Source organism: Myotis lucifugus, unplaced genomic scaffold (assembly GCF_000147115.1).
Source record: "Myotis lucifugus unplaced genomic scaffold, Myoluc2.0 scaffold_828, whole genome shotgun sequence".
Taxonomy (NCBI): Eukaryota; Metazoa; Chordata; class Mammalia; order Chiroptera; family Vespertilionidae; genus Myotis; species Myotis lucifugus.
In genome coordinates, this window is record NW_005871876.1 from 163,098 (window position 1) to 181,224 (window position 18,127).

Consider the following 18,127-nt stretch of genomic DNA (forward strand, 5'->3'; position numbering starts at 1 on the left):
CACAGGAGCCTGGAGCACCATCGCGCCCGCGGGGCACAGGGACATTGAGTTGGGGGACTGAGCCTTTCCGCTATAGCTCGCTGCCTTGGAGGTTCCACCGCCTCTTGGAAGGCCTCTGAGGGGGGAGGGCGGGCTGTGAGTTAGTGTTCCCTGCCCTGGCCCTAGTTTTCCGGGGCCCCCAGACCCAGACTGCTGCCCCAGAGCTTGCAGAAGAGGGAGTCGGGGGGTAGGGGGGGGGCCGCTAGTGGCTGCAGCCGGTGTTTCCAATTAACATTCCAAAATGGCCTCTCGCTGGCAGCAGGCGGGCAGGCGGGAGGGAGGGGAGGCCGACGCAGGGCCCGAGCCTTGCTGCAGACGCTCCCCATCTCTCCTCCCTGTAAAGCCCTGGTGGCTCTCCCCCTCCCTGGATCCAAGGCGAGGGGGGTCTTGTGTTCTGAGGGAGGGTTTTGGAGCAGTGGAGCTGGGGCCTCATGAATCTGCCCCTTGGGGGGAAATGACCGGCCAATACAGACTCTGGTTGGGGGTGGGGGCAAGCCCTGGACTCCCAATCCGAGGCGCAGGCCTCTTTGCTTCTAACCCCGACACAGCTCTGGCCTCTGCAGTCCTGTCTACAAGCGGTTTGCAGACCCGCCGGTGCTGGCCCGAGATGGGGCTGTCTGCTTTCGCTGACACTTAGCCATTAGTGGGCAAACCCCGGGCGGGCCAGGTGCGCAGAGGAGCTGCAGAGGAGGGAGGAGCTGGGGCCTGTGCTCGGGGCCCTAACGCTGGTGGTATGGCTGGGGCCCTGAAGCCTAATGAGTAAGGGTTTGGAGCTCAGGCCTGTTACTTCCCCTCCTGGGGCCTCAGTTTCCACATCTGTGAAGTGGGTCATAGGACAGATGTGGGGAAAACAGGAGAAGGTACATGTGTGACTGACCGGCACAGCCCATGTTGGCTGTTGTGATGGTGCTTGACACGGGGACCCCTGACTATCGTTGGTCTTGTGTGGCCCCCATTGGGGCCGGAGCACTGGCCAGGGGCATGGCCAGCCTCTCACCCAGGCCCTGCCTTGCCCTGGCCACAGGTGGTTTCAACAAGTTCCAGACGGAGTACTCGGAGCACTGCGAGACCAACGTGGACAGCTCGTCCTCGCCCAGCAGCTCGCCGCCCACCTCCGTGCTGGGCCTGGGGGGCCTGCGCATCAGCTCTGACTGCTCGGACGGGGAGTCGGACCGGGAGCTGCCCAGCAGCGCCACCGAGTCGGACGGCAGTCCTGTGCCGTCCAGCCAGCCGGCCTTCCCCGTCCAGATCCTGCCCTACCTCTACCTCGGCTGCGCCAAGGACTCCACCAACCTGGACGTGCTTGGCAAGTACGGCATCAAGTACATCCTCAACGTGACGCCCAACCTGCCCAACGCCTTCGAGCACGGCGGCGAGTTCACCTACAAGCAGATCCCCATCTCCGACCACTGGAGCCAGAACCTGTCCCAGTTCTTCCCCGAGGCCATCAGCTTCATCGGTAGGTGCTGCTGTGCTGTGGGTGGGGAGGGTGGGCAGGCGCGGCAAGATGTGTACAGGACTCTGGGTGTAGCCACGCCTGACTGGGTACCTCTGGGCCTGCCGAGGCCTGTGTGTGCCCTGCATGTGCCAGCGTGTGCCCATGGGTGTACCCGTGCCCGCTGTGAGTCACCGAGGCCCCCCAGTCTGAGCAGTCCCTGGGTCTCGGGCACCTCAGACCCCTCCTGCCCAGCCTGGCCTTTCTGGCTGCTGTTTCGGGCTGAACGAGCTGGAACATCACAGCTCTCAGACCTCCCACGGGTCTCGCTGGCTCTGCCTCACACCCCAGCACACGTGTCTGCAGGCTGGGGCTGTCACGGTGCCTCCGTGGGCTCTACTGTATACCTGAGGGAGTTCATGGGGGGGTCTGGAGCCAGAGGCCTACCCCCCACAGGCAGCTGTTGGAATGTGGGGACCCAGAGCGCCTTGGTGGGGCCCCAGATGCTCCCGGGTAAAGGGGGTGTAGAGAGAATGTGGGGGAGGCTGCCCCTAGAGCAGCGTGTTCTGCTGTGTGGCTTAGAGCCTCCTACAGCCCAGCCTCAGCTGACTTGGTCTCCATGAGCTGCCTTATCTCTGACCCCCCCCCCACCATCCTGCTTCCTCAGCCAGCTGGAGGCTGCTGGACTCGGGGTCGTCTTCCCGGGCCCCCCTCTCCCAGGGAGTGGGGAAGGGACCAGTGAATGGAGACCCGGGCTTCTGCCCGCCTCCGGTGGCAGGGAGGGTGGCCAGGGCAGTCTTCTCTGCTGGCGGCCGTGTCCGGTGAGGGCGTTTGGGTGTCAGCTGGGCTGGGCTGGGCTGGCTTTAATAACAGGAAGTGGGAGGCTTCCCCGCCTCATCCGCTTACTGGGAACCAAAACTAGGTGCCTGGCTGGGAGGAAGGAAGGAAGCGGAGGCCTAGGGGAGGGGCTGGGGCTGCCCGGGGAGGGGGACCCCCTCCCCCGCTGTGGTGCTGCCTCAGCGTCTGTGCTGACCCCAGTGAGGGAGGGGAGGGGAGGGACCCCGGATTCCCAGGGGCTGAGTCTGGCTTGTAGATGCCTTTCTCCTTCTTGAAAGCCCCTCTGCGTCTGGGGAGGGGACGGAGCAGGGTGTAAGGGGGCACCGTTATTTCCCACTTGACGAGGAGGGAGTGGAGGCCCAAGCATCAGAGGACGCAGCGGGACAGGACCCAGCGCCAGCCCCCCACTGCTCAGCCACACCCCAAGGCTAAAAATGAAGCACGGAAGTGGTTTCACTTTGGATCACACAGGAGTGGGTTGGGGGCCAGGCGTTGCCCGTATCCTGATGTGTCACCACTAGAGGCCCATCTCTCCCCGCCTTCTGCCCCCAATCTCAAGGTCAGACCACACGGCTCCCCGTGAAGCCACAGCATCCGTCTTCCCCTGTCAGTCCCTGAGTCTCAATTAAGTACCTACTGAATGCTTAGCCCTGGGGAGCCCTGGAGGTGGGGAGGGGAAGCTCGGCCAGGCCACAGGCTGTGGGCACCAGGTGAGGGGCGATCTGTGACCCCCCGGGGCATCGTTAGGAGTGCACTGATTGAGCACCGACTGGATGCCCTGCCCAGTGAGCTCACAGGCAGGGAAGTGGGAGCCTTGAGGGCCCTGGGCTGCCTCTTGTTAATCTGTGAACCTGGCACGGCTGTGGTGCTGAGAGGGGCAGCTGCCCTGGGTCCAGGGGAGGGGAGATCACAGGGCGAGTGGTTCAGTGGCTCCACCTGTATTTGTTGAGCTCCTATCCGAGGCAGAGGAGCCTGAGAGCTGAGGGTGGGGGGGGAGTAGGGGGGAGGGGTGTCGGCAAGGGTGGCAGAACCTGGTTGGTTGGTGGAAGATGTCACTGGCCTGTAGGCCCATTTCAGCAAACCCCACTTGTGAGCCCTCCTCCCTGGCTAGCCAGAGCCAACTGCGGGGCCGGGCCCCTAGTCCCTTTCTGAGGGGCACCCACAGGGTGCACGTAATGGGCTGGCCATAGTGGGTGCTGCGACTTGGGAGGAGCCCCCATGGCCTGGGGCTTGTCACGCTGCCCCTGTGTCTGTCTCCTCATCTGTGAATCAGCTCACTAGCCGTGGGTGCAGGTGACGCCCGCAGCTCACTCGTGGCAGCAGAGGGACCAGCAGTGATTACGGGGCCACAGCCCGTGTCTGGGGGCCCTCACTTGGCTCAGGTCCTTATAAGAGCCCTGCTCACGGGCCTGCTCTGTAGACGAGCAGCCGAGGCCCGGCGTCCGGTGGCCTGGTCTGACGCCTGGCAGAGCCCTCCCCACGTCCTGCTCTTGACCTGCCTCAGGCTGCTGTCCCGCAAGAGAGGCAGCACCAGCCCGTCCCCACGCCCCCCTGGGGGCCGCCCTCCCGCGGCTCCTGGAGGAGGCGCCCTGACCCCGGCCCGTGTGTTTCAGACGAGGCGCGCTCCAAGAAGTGCGGCGTCCTGGTGCACTGCCTGGCGGGCATCAGCCGCTCGGTGACGGTCACTGTGGCCTACCTGATGCAGAAGATGAACCTGTCACTCAACGACGCCTACGACTTCGTCAAAAGGAAAAAGTCCAACATCTCACCCAACTTCAACTTCATGGGGCAGCTGCTGGACTTCGAGCGGACGCTGGGGCTGAGCAGCCCGTGCGACAACCACACGCCCAGCGAGCAGCTCTACTTCTCCACGCCCACCAACCACAACCTGTTCCCCCTCAACACCCTGGAGTCCACGTGAGGCCGGGCCCCGTGGGCAGGGTCCCGGCCTCCCCAGGGAGCCTGAGGAACCCGGACATCGCCTGTGCCCGGAGGCCAGGCCGACGGGTGCTGAGCGCTCACCATCCGGGGGACGGAGCCCAGCAGCACTCCCCGCGCAGGACTCGGAGGGGCCCTGCCTCAGACTCAGGGCTGCAGAACAGACGGGGCCAGGACACTTCCTGCGAATGGCCCAGCCAGGTGGGCGGTTTTTAAAGACACCACGGACCGAGTTCACTTTTTATTTGGCAGGTAAACCCAAGCCCCGGGGCACCGTGAGGCCACGTCTTCTTGACTTTCCTTTTTTAACGAAAAGTGTTATTTTCAGGCCACATGCAGCAGTGGATTGTATAAACCAGTATTTCATCCCTTTCTTGATCCTGCGAGAGAGAGAAGTGTTCTCAGTTTTGTTTTCCTTTCTATTTACAAATGCCGTTACTGGTTTTTTGTTTGCTTTTTTTTTTAATGGAAAAGACGAACCCCCGTGTTGATCTTGACCAAATGCATTTTGCACATGTGTGAAGCCTGTTTCTGCAGCGGGCCCTTCTCGAAGGGGGGACCCCGCCGCACCCATGTTCCCCCCCCCCCCCCCCCCCGTGGCCCTGCGCTGGTCTGGAGAAGCTGCCGGGTGCGATGGGGCTGGGCCAGTGGTCTCTGCATTCTCTGCCCTCCCTCTCGTCCCTCAGGTGGGCCCGCAGACTAACCACGACAGGAGCCGGAGGCCCTGCAGCTGTCCTGCTGGCGGGGAGGGGACACAAGCAGTAGCATTAGCACTCTGGGCTCGGCCCCTGGGAGGGCCTGGGCCCGGGCCTTTTCTCTACAAACCCACTACTTCTGTCTCTTTCTCTCTGTTTGTTGGTAACAGTGGAGGCCCAGTGGCTGGGGGAAGCTCAGGTGGTAGGGGCCCCGCCATGCCTCCCAGGTGTCTGTCCGTCACCCTGGCTGTTGCTTTGGGTCCGCTGCCACTCCCAGCCCCTTGGTCCAGTGAGGCCTGCCCAGCGCTCGTCTTGCCCATGCCTTCTGCGACCAGGAACCTCGTACCCATCCCATTTCCGGCCCGGGCAGGCGCAGAGGGGCGAGGGTGGGTGGGCAGTGAAAGGGGTGCAAGGCTCTGTCCTCCAGCCCCACCCCCAGTATCCACAGAACAAAGCCACGGATTCCGTTAGCCTCTCCAGTTTTGTTCCTTCTCCAGCCTCAGTTCTACCGGGTGTCGGGACCGTGTGGGGCCAGGGCGGGGAGCGGGTGGCCGGGTCCCTGAGCGGGGCCGTGGCCCCTCTGCCCCACTGCATCTTACCTCTCGGGGGTTGTTTTCAGGGATTCTTCAAGGCAGCAGATTCAAATCTTGCCACAGTCGAGAAATTGACAAAAAGCTTCCATGCTGTACATGGTTCTCTTTCTCTCTCTTTTTTACTTTTAAAGAGAAAAACCCAGAAAGATGCATCAGATTTGTGTAAATGAGAGTATGCCAAGAGGGGCCAGTTTTGCTTTATGACCTTATGAAGGAAAATTTGTGACCCTACATATATGTACACACACACACACACACATCCCGAGCCAGCGACGGGACTTTGTTTATATTGCAAATAAATATTATTTTTTCTTTAAAATGAATCGTGGTGTCTGAAGGGCCGGGGACCAGGGGACCCTGTGGCCAGCATCCAGCGCCTGTTCGGTGTGAAGTGGTGGCTGGGGTCTGCCGGCACTTGCTCCGCTCGGTGGGAGGTGCCCACAGCCGGGAGGAGCGCCCCGCCTCGGGGAGAAGCGGGGTGTGGGCATTCCACGGCCCCGGGCACTGGCAGGCCGGGCACCGGCTTTCTCTGGGCTTTCGCTGATTGGCTGACAGGAGAAGGAGGCTTGGGCCGGTTTCGTGGACCAAGGTCCCAAAGCTGAGCCCCGCTCTGCATCTCCTGAGTCTGTCTGCTGGGACATTGTCCAGGTGGCCCAGGGCTCTGTGCCCTGCAGCCCCAGGCCCTGTGGGTGGGACAGGGGCTGCCCACTGATCACTCTCCCCTACCCCTGCAGCAACGGGGTGCCAGTGGGGCATGAAACCTGTCAGGGACGGGTCAGCCTGCTGCTCCTTTGGAACTAGCTGACCTGCAGGTCCCTCAGCCTCCCTGAGCCTGTTCCCATCTCTGTTGAGGGGGGCCAGTCGCCCAGACACCCAGTATCCATTTCCTGGTCAGCCTGGGCCTAGGGGGGAGTTGGCCATCCACGCAGGCCCTCTGGGGCTCAAGGCTGGGCCCTGCCGGGAAGGGCCAGCAGAAGGATGGTGCCACGCCCGGGGCAGTGAGGCCCCAGTGGTGACAGCCCCAGGTTACAGACGGGGAGCCGGGCTTCAGAGGGGCTTACGTCTCCTTCATCTCTAACTGGATTGAGTGACCCCAGTCAGGGACCAGGAGGCTTGGGCGCTGACTCGGTTTCCCCATCTCTGCCTCTCACGTGACTTGATCCCTTCCCTCCATGTGACCTTTCCCAGGGGTCGCTCTGGGCTCTTTCTCTCCCTGCCCCGGCTCTGCCTGGAGGGAACCTGACCAGAATGACCAGAACCATGGCACCGGCAAGCCTGTGTGGGGTAGAGGGCCGGCTCTGAGCGAAGGGACCTGGGCCGCGTCCCGGCTGTGTGGCCGCCAGCTCCTACCCCTCTCGCTTGGAATGTGGGCACTGCTGTGTGGCCAGCAGGCCCGTGCGGGGGGCGCGGGGGGGGGGGGGGGCGACTTGCATCCTTGGCAAAGGGGTGGGTGCTGCTTTAGCTCTTGCACTTCCTTGGGGGCCTGGTCCTTCTGTGCCAGGGGCGGGCGAGGGGGTGGGAGCCTGGGCAGGCAGAGACTGGGCCTTTGTTCGCTCTCACTGCCCTCGGCCAGGGCTGGGGAAGCCCGCGGGTGCCCGGCTGGGGGCTGGGCCCTCGACAGGCTGAGTAAGTGCCTGGCAGTGCCAGCGTGCCCAAGCACAGGACGGAGGGAGGCGGCCGCAGGAGAGAGGCCTCCCCCACAGGGCCCTCCCCAGGCCAAGTGGCCTCTCTGACCCTCAGTGTCCTCATGGGCACTGTGCCTGCCGGGACAGAGGCCCAGGTCCTGCTGGGTGGCTCACTGTGACCTTGGGTCCTCACTGGGTGGCCTTGAGCAAGGCCGTGCTTCCTCTGTGTTCACCGAGCCCCAGGTTCTCGCTTCCTGGTCCCTCTGTTCTGGCTCAGGGTCCCCTCGGAGCTCTTATCCCACCTGCTCCTTCCGCCCCCCCCCTCCCCCCCCGCCCCTCATGGGCCCTGTGCAGCCCAGGCCGCCTGTGGCTGAGGCCCTGGGTGCCTGTGTCCCCTGAGCTCCTGGACACCAGCTCTCTGGGGTGGACCGGCTTTGTCTCTGTGTCCTCAGTCCCATCTCTTTCCTCCTGACCTTCCTCTTCCTTTGGGTCCCCTTTTCCTTCTCCATCTCAGCCCAGTTCCCAGCGACGCCTCATCCATCGCTCAGACACCTCTCAGCGTTCTCACGGGAGGAGGACCTGAGCCACCCACCCGCTCACACATTCATCCCACAGCCATTTCCGGTGCCGGCTGGGCCATCCCGGGAGTGGGGGAGTGGGAACATGCCCAGGGGGTTCAGTGATGTCAGGCTGGGCGGCAGGATAATGGGGCCCTCACTTGTCCTCCGACAAATGAATCAGGTGCAACAGCAGCAGTGACTAAGGCCAGACACAAGAACGGACTTGTAGCATGGGGCACAGTCACCTGCGGGAGGTCTGACAAGACCACAACAGACGTGAGCACTTCCTTAGGGTGGGTCTGCTGAGCAGGGGGGGGCGGGGGGGGAGCCTCAGGAGAGCCGCCACCCCACAGCCCCTCCCCAGCGAGCAAACACAGCCATTCATCCTCATGGATGGGGCGGGCAGCAAGCCCATGTGGCCCCTGCCCCTTCCCTGCTGCCGCCACTGCCTGGCACCCTCAGGCCTGCCCCCACCCTGTCTGCACTGGGCTGCCCTCCGGTCAGTGTGGATGTGGCCGAAACGTCAGCCCCCCGCACCCAACCCTTTCAGACGCCGGGGGCCTGGCGGGAAGCAGGTGCGCCTGGAGGGAGGCACCCAGGAGCCTGTGGTCTGATCTTTGACACGTTTCCCCACTGGTTCTGGGCCTCCTCTGGGCACAGCTCTCTCACCTCTTCCCAGAGGCCCCCTGGGCTCGCTCCCCTCTGACTGCCGGTACCCGGAGGACCCGAGAGCCTGGGAGAGTTCCGGATCCTCCTGCCCCCCCGCCCTGTGCAGACGGGGAAGCAAGGCTCAGCCGGTCAGAGGGAGACAGGGTCTGCTGCCGGCGTCGCTCCTTCCAGATCCTGCCTCCTCCATCCGGCTGGGAGCTTCTCCCCCCGGCCCCGTGAGGGACCAGATACTCACACACAGACACACACACACACACACACACACACACACACACGGCCCCTCATTTCTCAGATGGAACAGACCCAGCAGGTCTCAGTGATGGAGGAACCTCCTGCTGCTCCGGCCTGCAGGCCTTTGCACAGCCTTTCCTCCCCTGGAGTTCTCTGCATCACCCGCACCTGCTGCCAGCAGCTTCCTCTCTCTAGCTAACATGCTGCTTCCTCCAGGAAGCCTTCCCAGACTCCTCCCCCAACTGGGGGGCTGGTGCCTGCTCTGGCTCCCTTGGCCCTCTGTGCAGCCCCATCCCCTGGAGGCCTGGCTGGCCAAGGTGCTGGGTCTGGCTGGGATCAGCAGTTCTCTGGCCACTGTCTGGGCCACCTCTGGGCACTTGCCCCGCTCTGGATGTCAGGCCTGTGACCTGTGCGCATGGCGTGTGTCACAGAGTGCGTGCCGCACTGTGTATGCCGCATGCCCGGGTGCTGTTGATTCTGCACCTGCTCAGAGCTGCGGGGGGGGGGGGGGACGGGCACCTCTCTGCCACTGACTGGGCTCCTGCCTGTGCCCACCGGGATCGCTGCCTTCCCCTTTGGTTGCCGAGAAGGGCTGGCAGCTCCTGTTTATAAATGCCTGCCGCTGCCTCAGCTAAGTGGAGGGGTCTGGAGGCCACGCTAATTGATTAATTAAGCCCTCTCAGTTAATTAGCTCCGTCCCTCCAGGGGAAAAAAGCCTCACTCTGGAGCCAGATCTCCTCTGGGCTGGGGGAGGGTTAATTGGCCTGGGTCAGCTGAGCCCGATGCCAGGTGCGGGGGGCAGTGGCGAGGTGGGGCAGGGAGAGCAGTTGTGGGCACTGAAGCCATCCAGGCCGCCAGGCGGGCGGAAGGGGCCCCCAGCTCCTGGTGACCCTGCCCAGCCTCTGGCTCTTCCCCTGAGCCCGGAGGGGGCCGGAGCCAGGAAGATAAAACCGTCCACAGTGTGGTCAGCGGCCCACACAGGGCTAGGAAGACTCCAGACCTGAGGCCTTGAAGGGCCGCACGAGAGCTTGCTGGACACGGAGGCCAGGGCAGCTTGGAGCCGAGGAGGGACCCAGGCAGGTTTGGGTTTGGTAAAGGTGGCGGGGGTTGCTGGGGGAGAATGAGGGGGGCTGGGAGCTGGCAGGATGGAGGCATCAGGTGTCCAGAGAGAGTGAGGCCCACAGGGGTGGGTACTTGGGGGAGGCTAGTGCTGTGCAGCCTGGGCCCCCTAGTCCCTTCTCTGGGCCTCCCTCCCCTCGTCTGCCAGGTGGGGGACATTTCCTGGGGCCACAGGCTCAGATGTCCCTGCGTGTGTCCTTGTCCCAGGACCAAGCGCCTTCTTCACCCCCTTGCTCTCTGCAGGCTCCCAGGCACCCCTCCTCCCTGGCTCACATGAGTGCACAGAGCAGAGCCCAGCCCCCAACACGGGGTCCCCCCTGCACGCTCTGCAGTATCGAGGGGCCTCCATGGGGTGCACACTGCACTCAGGCTGGCCTGGGAGCAGAGGGGACCGGCCAGGGGTAGGAGGCCAAGAACGCGGGCATCTGACCACCGCAGGCAGCGGGCAGGGCTGCGCTTTGGCACGAAGCCTGCCCCGGGCTGGTCCTCAGCTCCCCGAGGGGCTGCCCAAGTGGGAACAATGACCCTTTCACGTCACGCCTCCTCCAGTCACAGCAACTTCGGCGCCGAAGGACAAAGGCGCCGTTTCATCCTTGTTGGGCTGGATCAACAGCCGCTGCCCCCACCCGGGAGCAGAGGCCGCCCGCCCAGCTCGCCCAGCCCGCCCGGCCCGGCACTCCTCCCCATCTGGCCTGGCCACGGGCATCCCAGCGACCCTCCTCCGTCCTTCCGTTTCCCTCTGGGCTCCATCAGGCTGGGTCAGAGGGTTTGCCATGAGGATGCCAGGCTCTGCCCTGGCCCCCCTGCCCCAGCCTCGGTCTTCCTCCTGCGGGCAGGGCCGGCTGAGGCGGCCTCCCGGGCTCCACTCCCATCTGCAGCCCCAAGGAGTCCGACTTTCCACTTGGGCTCTGTCCCAGCAGGACTGGCCCCCAGGAGAGAGGGGTGGGGAGGGGCCCTGGCCCAAGGGGAGGGAGAGCCGAGGAGGCCTCTTAGTCCTCTCCAGGCCGACCTTCCGGTGACTTCCGTGGTGTGGGCTACCTTAAGGCTCCCTCTGCTCGCCCCTGGGCTCGCCCCGCCCTCCACGAGCACCTGGCTGTAGAGGCAGGCGGGCCAGGACCTCCCCAGGTGCTCTAACTACGCAGCCTGCCTCCTGCCTCCTCCCTTAGGGCTGCGGGCCCTGAGCCCGTGCTTCCTCCCTCTCCATTCAGCCAGGGAGAGGGGGGCCAACACAGACACTGCACCTTGACCCCCTCGGTCAGAGCTGGGTCGGGGAGAAGGCTGGGAATGAGGGTGTCAGGGCCCAGAGCAGGGGCTGTGGGCATGGGGGAGGGTTTGGGGGGGCGGGGAGCTGGCGGAGGTGCCCACAGCCTGGGCCTACAGGCAGCCATGGGGTGAATACATCACCACGCGATGCGGGGGAAGGAGGCTCTGTTCGCTGACCCCTCCTGGGAGCTCTGCCAGGGCCAGGGGCTGGGGCACCACCACCGGGCACACCTGCCCGCAGCCAGCTGTGCAGGGGGCCCTGCCCTCTGGGCCTGGATCGCCCTCCTGCTCAAGGAGGGTGTAAACTCCCTCCTGGGGGGCTCTTTCCCCTGGACCCTGAGAGTGGCCCCTGATGTTGGGGGGACAGCCAGGGGCACGCAGTTTCCAGTTCGCCCCCTTCACCGATGAGAGCCCCGAGGCTCCCAGGGCAGACCGGGTGGGAGGGCAGGAGGGGGTGAGGTCTAAGCCACACCGCAGGTGAGCAGCAAGGAGAGACTCAGCCACGGCAGGAGGGAGCGGTGGCTGGGGCGGCTCACCCCTGGGCCTGGTCTCAGGGTGACCCACCCGGTGCAGGCAGGAGGCCGGCTGTGGTGTGTGGCTTTGGGGGAACTGAGGGCCAGGCCCGCTCCCTGGTTCCTAGGCTGCCCGTCTCCCCACCCTGCCCGCCAGGCCCGGGGGCACTGCACACGCAGTGCCATTCACTCTGCCTCACTTCCTCTGACTAAGACCACAGAATCACCCCTGCAGGGCACTGGAGCCTGGCACCGTCGGCAGGAAATGCCCAGCCCAGCCCTCCCCGCTGCCTCCTGCACCCCCTCCTCAGGGCTCCCAGGAGCACAGGGTGGGGAGCGGGCACTGCCCCAGTGAAGGGTGCTGGGCTCGGGCTGGGCGAAGGTCAGGCCGCCTGGGAGTGGAGGCGGACGCTCTCCCACCTACACCCTGTCCAGGGCCCCCCTGTCCTGGCTGCCTGTCTTGCTGACCCCCAGTCTCAGAGTCCTGGTCCCTCAGGCCGCCCAGCCCACTGAAGCCAGGGCCCTGCTCTGACCCAGCTGCAGACACCGAGGCCTGGGCTCTGAGAGTTTCCACCTCCTTCTGTTGCTAGGTGGCCCCTGGACTGTGGCCCTCGGGGGACCGAGAGGTGGAGGCAGCTCAGGTGCCCGGGGAGCCCAGCGGGAGCCTGGCCTGATGACACTGGGCCCCTGGATGACCTGCTGCAGCCGCCATCAGGGTGAGGGGGGTGAGGGGACGGGGCTGCGGCAAGTTCCCTCTCAGGAGAAGTCTGCCTCCTGGGGGTCTGGGGGCCGCAGAGGCTCTCGCTCAAAGCTGAAGCCTCACTCGAGCTCTCCACACCCCGCTACCAGGTTCGCATGACACTAAGTGTGGAAACTGAGGCCCAGCCAACCCCAGCCCTTGTCTGGGCAGGAGGGACCGAATGGGGGTGCTTTGTCCCGAGGTCAGGCCCCTCCCAGAGAGGCTTAGGGACAGGCTCCCCCAAGGCCTGGCTGCACTGCCCTGGCCTCTGTGCCCAGCCACCTGCTTCCTACTCGGCCTGGTGGGCTGGCCTCGCCTCTCCCGGGAAGCCGCCTGGGCCCCAGGCCGAGCTCAGTGCCCGTGCTGAGCCCCCATGCTGCCCACCAGGGCTTCGAGGGCTTGCACATCCGTGGCGCCCCGTGAGCCGCCAGGAGGGCAGGGCTGGCCCGCATGCTGTGTCCACAGGGGAAGGCCTTGGCGTCGCGCAGGTGAGCTCTTTCCTGGGGGGGGGGGGGGGGGAGGGGGTGTGAGAAGGGGGAGGTGAGTCCAGGCTGCTCCGTCCCAGGCCACAGAGGTAACTGAGCTTCCTGGGGGGGGGGGGCTTCTCTCCTCATAGCTGCCTCACAGCCCCCCAAGGGCGAGGGCCCCGAGATGCTTTCTGGAGGCCATTTGGCAACTTGAGTCAAAAGGCCTAAAAATATGCATAACCTTTGACCCCCGTCCCCTTCCTGGGAATCTGCCGAGACAATCACCCCTTGAAGGGAAGCAGAGCGGTCAGCCGGGCCTGAGGGAGGGCCCCGCCTGCTGCGGTCCCAGGGGAGCGACTCTTTGGGGCTCAGTGTCCCCATCTGCACAATGTAGGGCTGCAAACACGCGGCCATCACAGCTCACCCCCAGGCCCCACGCCCCGCGGGCATGGCTAGTTGACCACAGGATCTCCCAGCTCCCGCTGGTCCAGGAGGCAGCCGGGCGCTCGTCGCCTCAGGATTAGAGGCCTGTGTCCCCCTGGGGTTGACATGAGGCCGGGTGAGCAGCGTCATGGGGTTAAACCTCTCATACCTGAGTTCCAATGAGTCCCGCCTGGGCAGGTGCCCGCAGCCAGATTCAAGGAAGGGCACCCCCCCGGGGTGGGGGAGTCCCGGGGCCTGGGTGGCCTGGGGGTGGGGACAGGAGCCCTCCTGTGCCCTGTGCCCTCCGAGTGACCCCGGGTTATCTCCTGCAGACAGCTCCTTCCGCCGCTCTGCCTCCGGCCACTGCTTATCTCCTGATGAATGGCCGCTGTCCTGGCAGAGGAAGAGCCGTCTGTCCCTCTGTGTCCTTCAGAGCCCTCCCTGCTGGCAGGGCACAGCGCTGAGGACTTGGGCCTGGTCACGTCAGCCACGGGCACAGGCAGTCCATCTGTCCTCACACCCATATGGGCACAGGCAGTCCTTCTGTCCTCACACCCATAAGGGCACAGGCAGTCCTTCTGTCCTCACACCCATAAGGGCACAGGCAGTCCGCCTGTCTGTCCACAGCCAGTTCCTCCGTGCCCAGCCAGCCCGGGCACACAGTGGGCACTAGAGAAATCCCTTGATGAGTGAACTTGGCTCCCCATGCGTCTTTGATCCAAATATGTTTCACTGAAAACTTTTCTGCACTTACTTGGTGCTGAGGTGGCTCCCAGCACAGGGCCGGTGTCACGGCTGTTGCTGTCACCCCAAGGCACGCGCGCTGGGGCTCCAGGGACAGGGCGCAGAGGCTGTCGTGGTCTGGAGGCCGGGAAGCTGAGGAGGAGCCGGCACGTGAGATGAGCGAGGCCATTTCCAGGCAGAGGCCGGGCTGGGGAGACCATGGCCCCTGCGTGTGCGGGCGGAGGAAGGGGCGAGTCCCAGGGAGGGGGGGGCGGGAACCCGCGATGGGGAGCCGTGCAGGTCGAGCCCCAGGAGCGGGGACCACGGTGACCTCGAGAGGCCCCTCCGTGGCTGCGGGGCGGAAGGCGGATTACATAGGATTTTGCTCCCAAATCTGGAGTGGACCCCCTGGGATGGCCCAGGATGCAGGGCCGTTGCTCTCTGTTGCCTTCCCCACACCTGTCCAGGCCATGGGCTCCCGGGGTCCATGGGCAGGTCTGTGTCTAACACATCCCAAGGACCCAGCAGCCATCATGGGGCCAGACATGTGGCAGAGGCCACACGGAAGCTTGCCGAGCAAAGGCGCACCCGGATCTGGAGCCCCCGTCTGGCCATCGGCGCCCCGGTCTGTCGGGCCCTGCCTACTGGCTCGTGTCCTCAGCCAGGCCGGGCCCTCGGGACGTGCTGGACAGCAGGCCCGGCATCCAGGAAGCGGACGTGGGCCTCTCCTCACTCGCCGCTGGCGCCAGCTGGGGAGTCTGCCCCTCCAGCCATCGGGACGGAGTTGCAGGTACCACCCGCCTGGGAGACCAGATCCAGGGCCGTGCAGTCAGCAGAAGCCCAGGGCCCTGCCCAGCCTCACCTCAGGCGGAGCAGGTGAGACACCAGGTCAAGGGTCCAGGACAGGGTAGAGATTATGTTGCAGAGAGCCCTGCATGGAGCTGGGGGGCGGGGGGCAGCACCCCCTGCTCAGGAAGAGCTGCCCAACATCTGCCCGGGAGCAAGTTCACCATAGACAGACGAGAAGCAGTGAGCGCTCCGTCCCAGGAGGTGTGCAAGCAGACCGGAAGCCAGCTGGAGGCCCTCCCAGTCCTCCCCTCCACCCAGCCCCCCTGCTGCTCCACTGGGCCCTGAAAGCGCCCCCTGCGCCTGGGCCGCTGCTCCCTCTGCCCGCGCTCCTGCTGCCTCCGTGACGGCGTGGGCGAGCTCAGGGGGGCGTTTTCCCTCCACTCTCTGCGCTCAGCGCCCCACCATAATTGCATTTATTCTCAACACCTATAATCATTTTCTTCTAAAACAAAATGACAGAAAGTCCCAAACCAATTAGCAAACACCTAGGAAGTCACCTTGATTTCAGGACAGGAAGCAACACAGTCACGCTCCCCTGTTTTCCTTGCAGTGAACGGGGTGATTTCTCCAAAGGCCCGAGGCTGCTGGGAGGCACCCTCCTCTGCCCCCCCCCTTCTTACTTCTCCGGAGCCCTGGGTGGGCTCGTGGGGCTCGTGGGGCTCCGGGCCCAGTGCTGCCTCCGCACTCACAGCCCGTCCTTCTCCCTGCCCTGCTCCCAGACCTCCCCTCCCCTGCACCCCTGAGGAAACACGGTCCCCCCCCACACACACCCGCGCTCTCTGCTCCTGGGCTTCACATTTGATGTTCTTTCCTCCTGGAACTGCCTTCTCCTCTTCCCTGGCTGAGGGCACAGTCAACCTTCTGGAACTCAGCTTATATGCCCCTTCCTCCAGGAAGCTCACCCTGACCTCAGCAGGGGGTCCCCCCACCCCTTGTGCACCCTCCCCTGCCACAAGCCTGCACACTCTGTCCTGCACTGTCCCTGCCTGGTCACGTGTCCCTCAGCTCCATTGCCCCTCAGGGCCTCGGGGCCCAGCACAATGCCTGGCACAGGTCATGTGCCCAGAAGGTGTTTGCTGAATGAATGACCCACGATGCCCTTGGACTCTGAGCAGGCCTGGACGCGACATCCTGGTTCCAAGCTCATTGTCAGACCCCAGGAGGGCACGGCTTGAGCCTTGAGCCTGGATGCTGGTCTGGGGCCTGGGACCAGGGGCTCCCCGCACCCCAAAGCAGAAGGGCGTTTGTGCCCAGAGTTCTTTCCTAACGTGGTCCTGCTGCTTGGGGATGCTCCCTCCCTCTGACCTCCGACCCCCAGTGTGGAGGCCGGGCAGCCATAGTCCGGGGCTCCCTGGGTCTGGGGTGCGGGGGAGCTCTCTGTGCTGAGTGATGCCAGACTCTCTCCGGGGAGGACATGTCCCCTCCCTGGGGACCTGGGGCCTTGGCTGCTCTGCCCCAGGGTGCCCGGGGCCTGGGCTGAGCTCCCTGGAGACCGGGCGGCCAGCCCTCTGCCAGGGGAGAGGAGGGAGGGTTGAGCCTGGGGCACAGCCTCCCTGGCACTGACTGCCCAGGCAGGGGTTGCCCCGGGGCAGTGGGCCCACATCAAAAAGAACCAGTGGAGGGTCCCCAAGGGCCAGGGACACAGGCCAACAGCTCCCCAGGGTGCCCGGGCCAGCCAGCCCCGCCCTCTCAGCTGCTCAGGAGAAACCCCGGGAATGAGCACGGGCCGTGACCCCCCAGAAGCTGCACTCCCAGCAGCCCCACCCCAACACCTGCTGCTCCCCGCACCCGGCCAGAGCCTCTTAATGCCACCTACCAGCAATGACGACCACTGCCTTTGCAGCCTTTAGCACCATCCCACTCTCCCGGTGAAGCCCTCCATACCCACCAGGCTGGATCAGAGCTGCTTCTGGGTCCCGGGTCCTGTGCCTCCTGCTTTGTGGCACCAGGCGTTCTCCCCTACAGGGCTGGTGGCCACCCCCATCAGGATACGGAGCTCAGCGGGCATGGGGCTGGGCATGGTCACCTCGGCGGCCCAGTGCCCTGCCCGGGGCTGGCTCCGCATGGCCACTGTGACCCGATGGGCAGAGAGGCTGCCCTCCCTGCTGGCGGCCTTGGCCCCTGGGCTGCTGGGCTGCGGCCCCGACAGAGCTTGGTGTTTGAGCAGGTGGCTGACTATGCGAGAGGTCGGAATAGATGGTCGCCAACGCCCTGGCAGCCCCAACCCTCTGCCGGGTCTCCCTCAGCTGAGCTGCCAGGCCGTCCGCCCAGGGACCAGGAAGCGGGGACTGGCACGGGCCCGGGGGACAGTCGGACAGGCCCGGGGGTGGCGGGGCAGGTTGGGGGACAGTCAGAACAGGCCCGGGGGTGGCAGAGCAGGCCGGGGGACAGTCGGAGCAGGCCCGGGGGTGGCGGGGCAGGCCCAGGGGACAGTTGGAGCAGGCCCGGGGGTGGCGGGGCAGGCCGGGGGACAGTCGGAGCAGGCCCGGGGGTGGCGGGGCAGGCCGGGGGACAGTCGGAGCAGGCAGGAGATGCAGGGAGGCGAGGAGCTGAGACCTTGACAAGGTGATGGGTGGCAGAGTCTCGGGGGAGGGCATGAAGACTTCAGTGACAGAACCCCACCCCTAACGCACCCCCACTACCAGCAGCTTTTCCCCAAACTTCTGCTCGGCTCCAACCGTCTGTCACTGCGGCTGGTGATTCACACGCTCGCTCCTTTCCTCTTCCCGACTAATTATAGCTCCTGCGTGTTTCCCCCCGGAAAACTGTCCTTTAAAATATATATATATATATATATACACACACATCCCCAAGCCGGCAGCAATTCTCAGCTGCAGCTCAGCCGGCTCTGAGGACAGGAAGGTCCCAGGTGTGGGACACCTTCCCTCCTACAGAGGAAAGGACAGCTGGATGCAGGGGGGACACGGGACACCCAGCGCAGGGGCCCAGGCCAGTCCTGGGGGCTCTGTGGAGGCTATTATGTGCTTGTGGCTCTGACATTGCAGCCTCGACGCCGGCCGAAGCAGACCCCGCTGGCCCACCGACCGCCAGGACACTGGAGTTCAGGGCTTGCGGGACTCAGGGCCACACAGCCACCGGCCACAGGGATGGGTGGGGCATGAAGCCGCAGTTCGGGGAGTCGGGAGTCGGCTGGGGACGCAGGGCCAGGGGCCTGGGCAGAGGGAGGGCCCAGGGCCATTGGATCCTCCAGGAGCCGGGCAAGCACACGGCCCCGGGCCTGTCTGTCCATCCTCTGCCTTCGGGAACCACAGCGGCTCCCCTGGAACTGGGCCAGAGTCGAGACCACAGGTGCCGTCTGAGAGCTTCGTGGGGCCCACGAGTGGACGTCGGGGCAGGTGTCTGAGCGGGAGGCGTACGGCCGGGGAGAGAAGACTGTGCCAGGCCAGGGC

General features: G+C 65.1%; 1 protein-coding gene across 1 annotated transcript; it reads left to right on the forward strand.

Annotated features, from left to right (window-relative positions):
* Positions 1-590: 590 nt before the first annotated feature.
* On the forward strand, positions 591-5,856 carry DUSP7 (dual specificity phosphatase 7). The gene is made up of 2 exons (XM_023747273.1): positions 591-1,498; positions 3,925-5,856. The coding sequence occupies exons 1-2, from the start codon at positions 928-930 to the stop codon at positions 4,230-4,232; spliced, it is 879 nt and encodes a 292-aa protein (XP_023603041.1). The 5' UTR covers positions 591-927; the 3' UTR covers positions 4,233-5,856.
* The last annotated feature ends 12,271 nt before the right edge of the window (positions 5,857-18,127 follow it).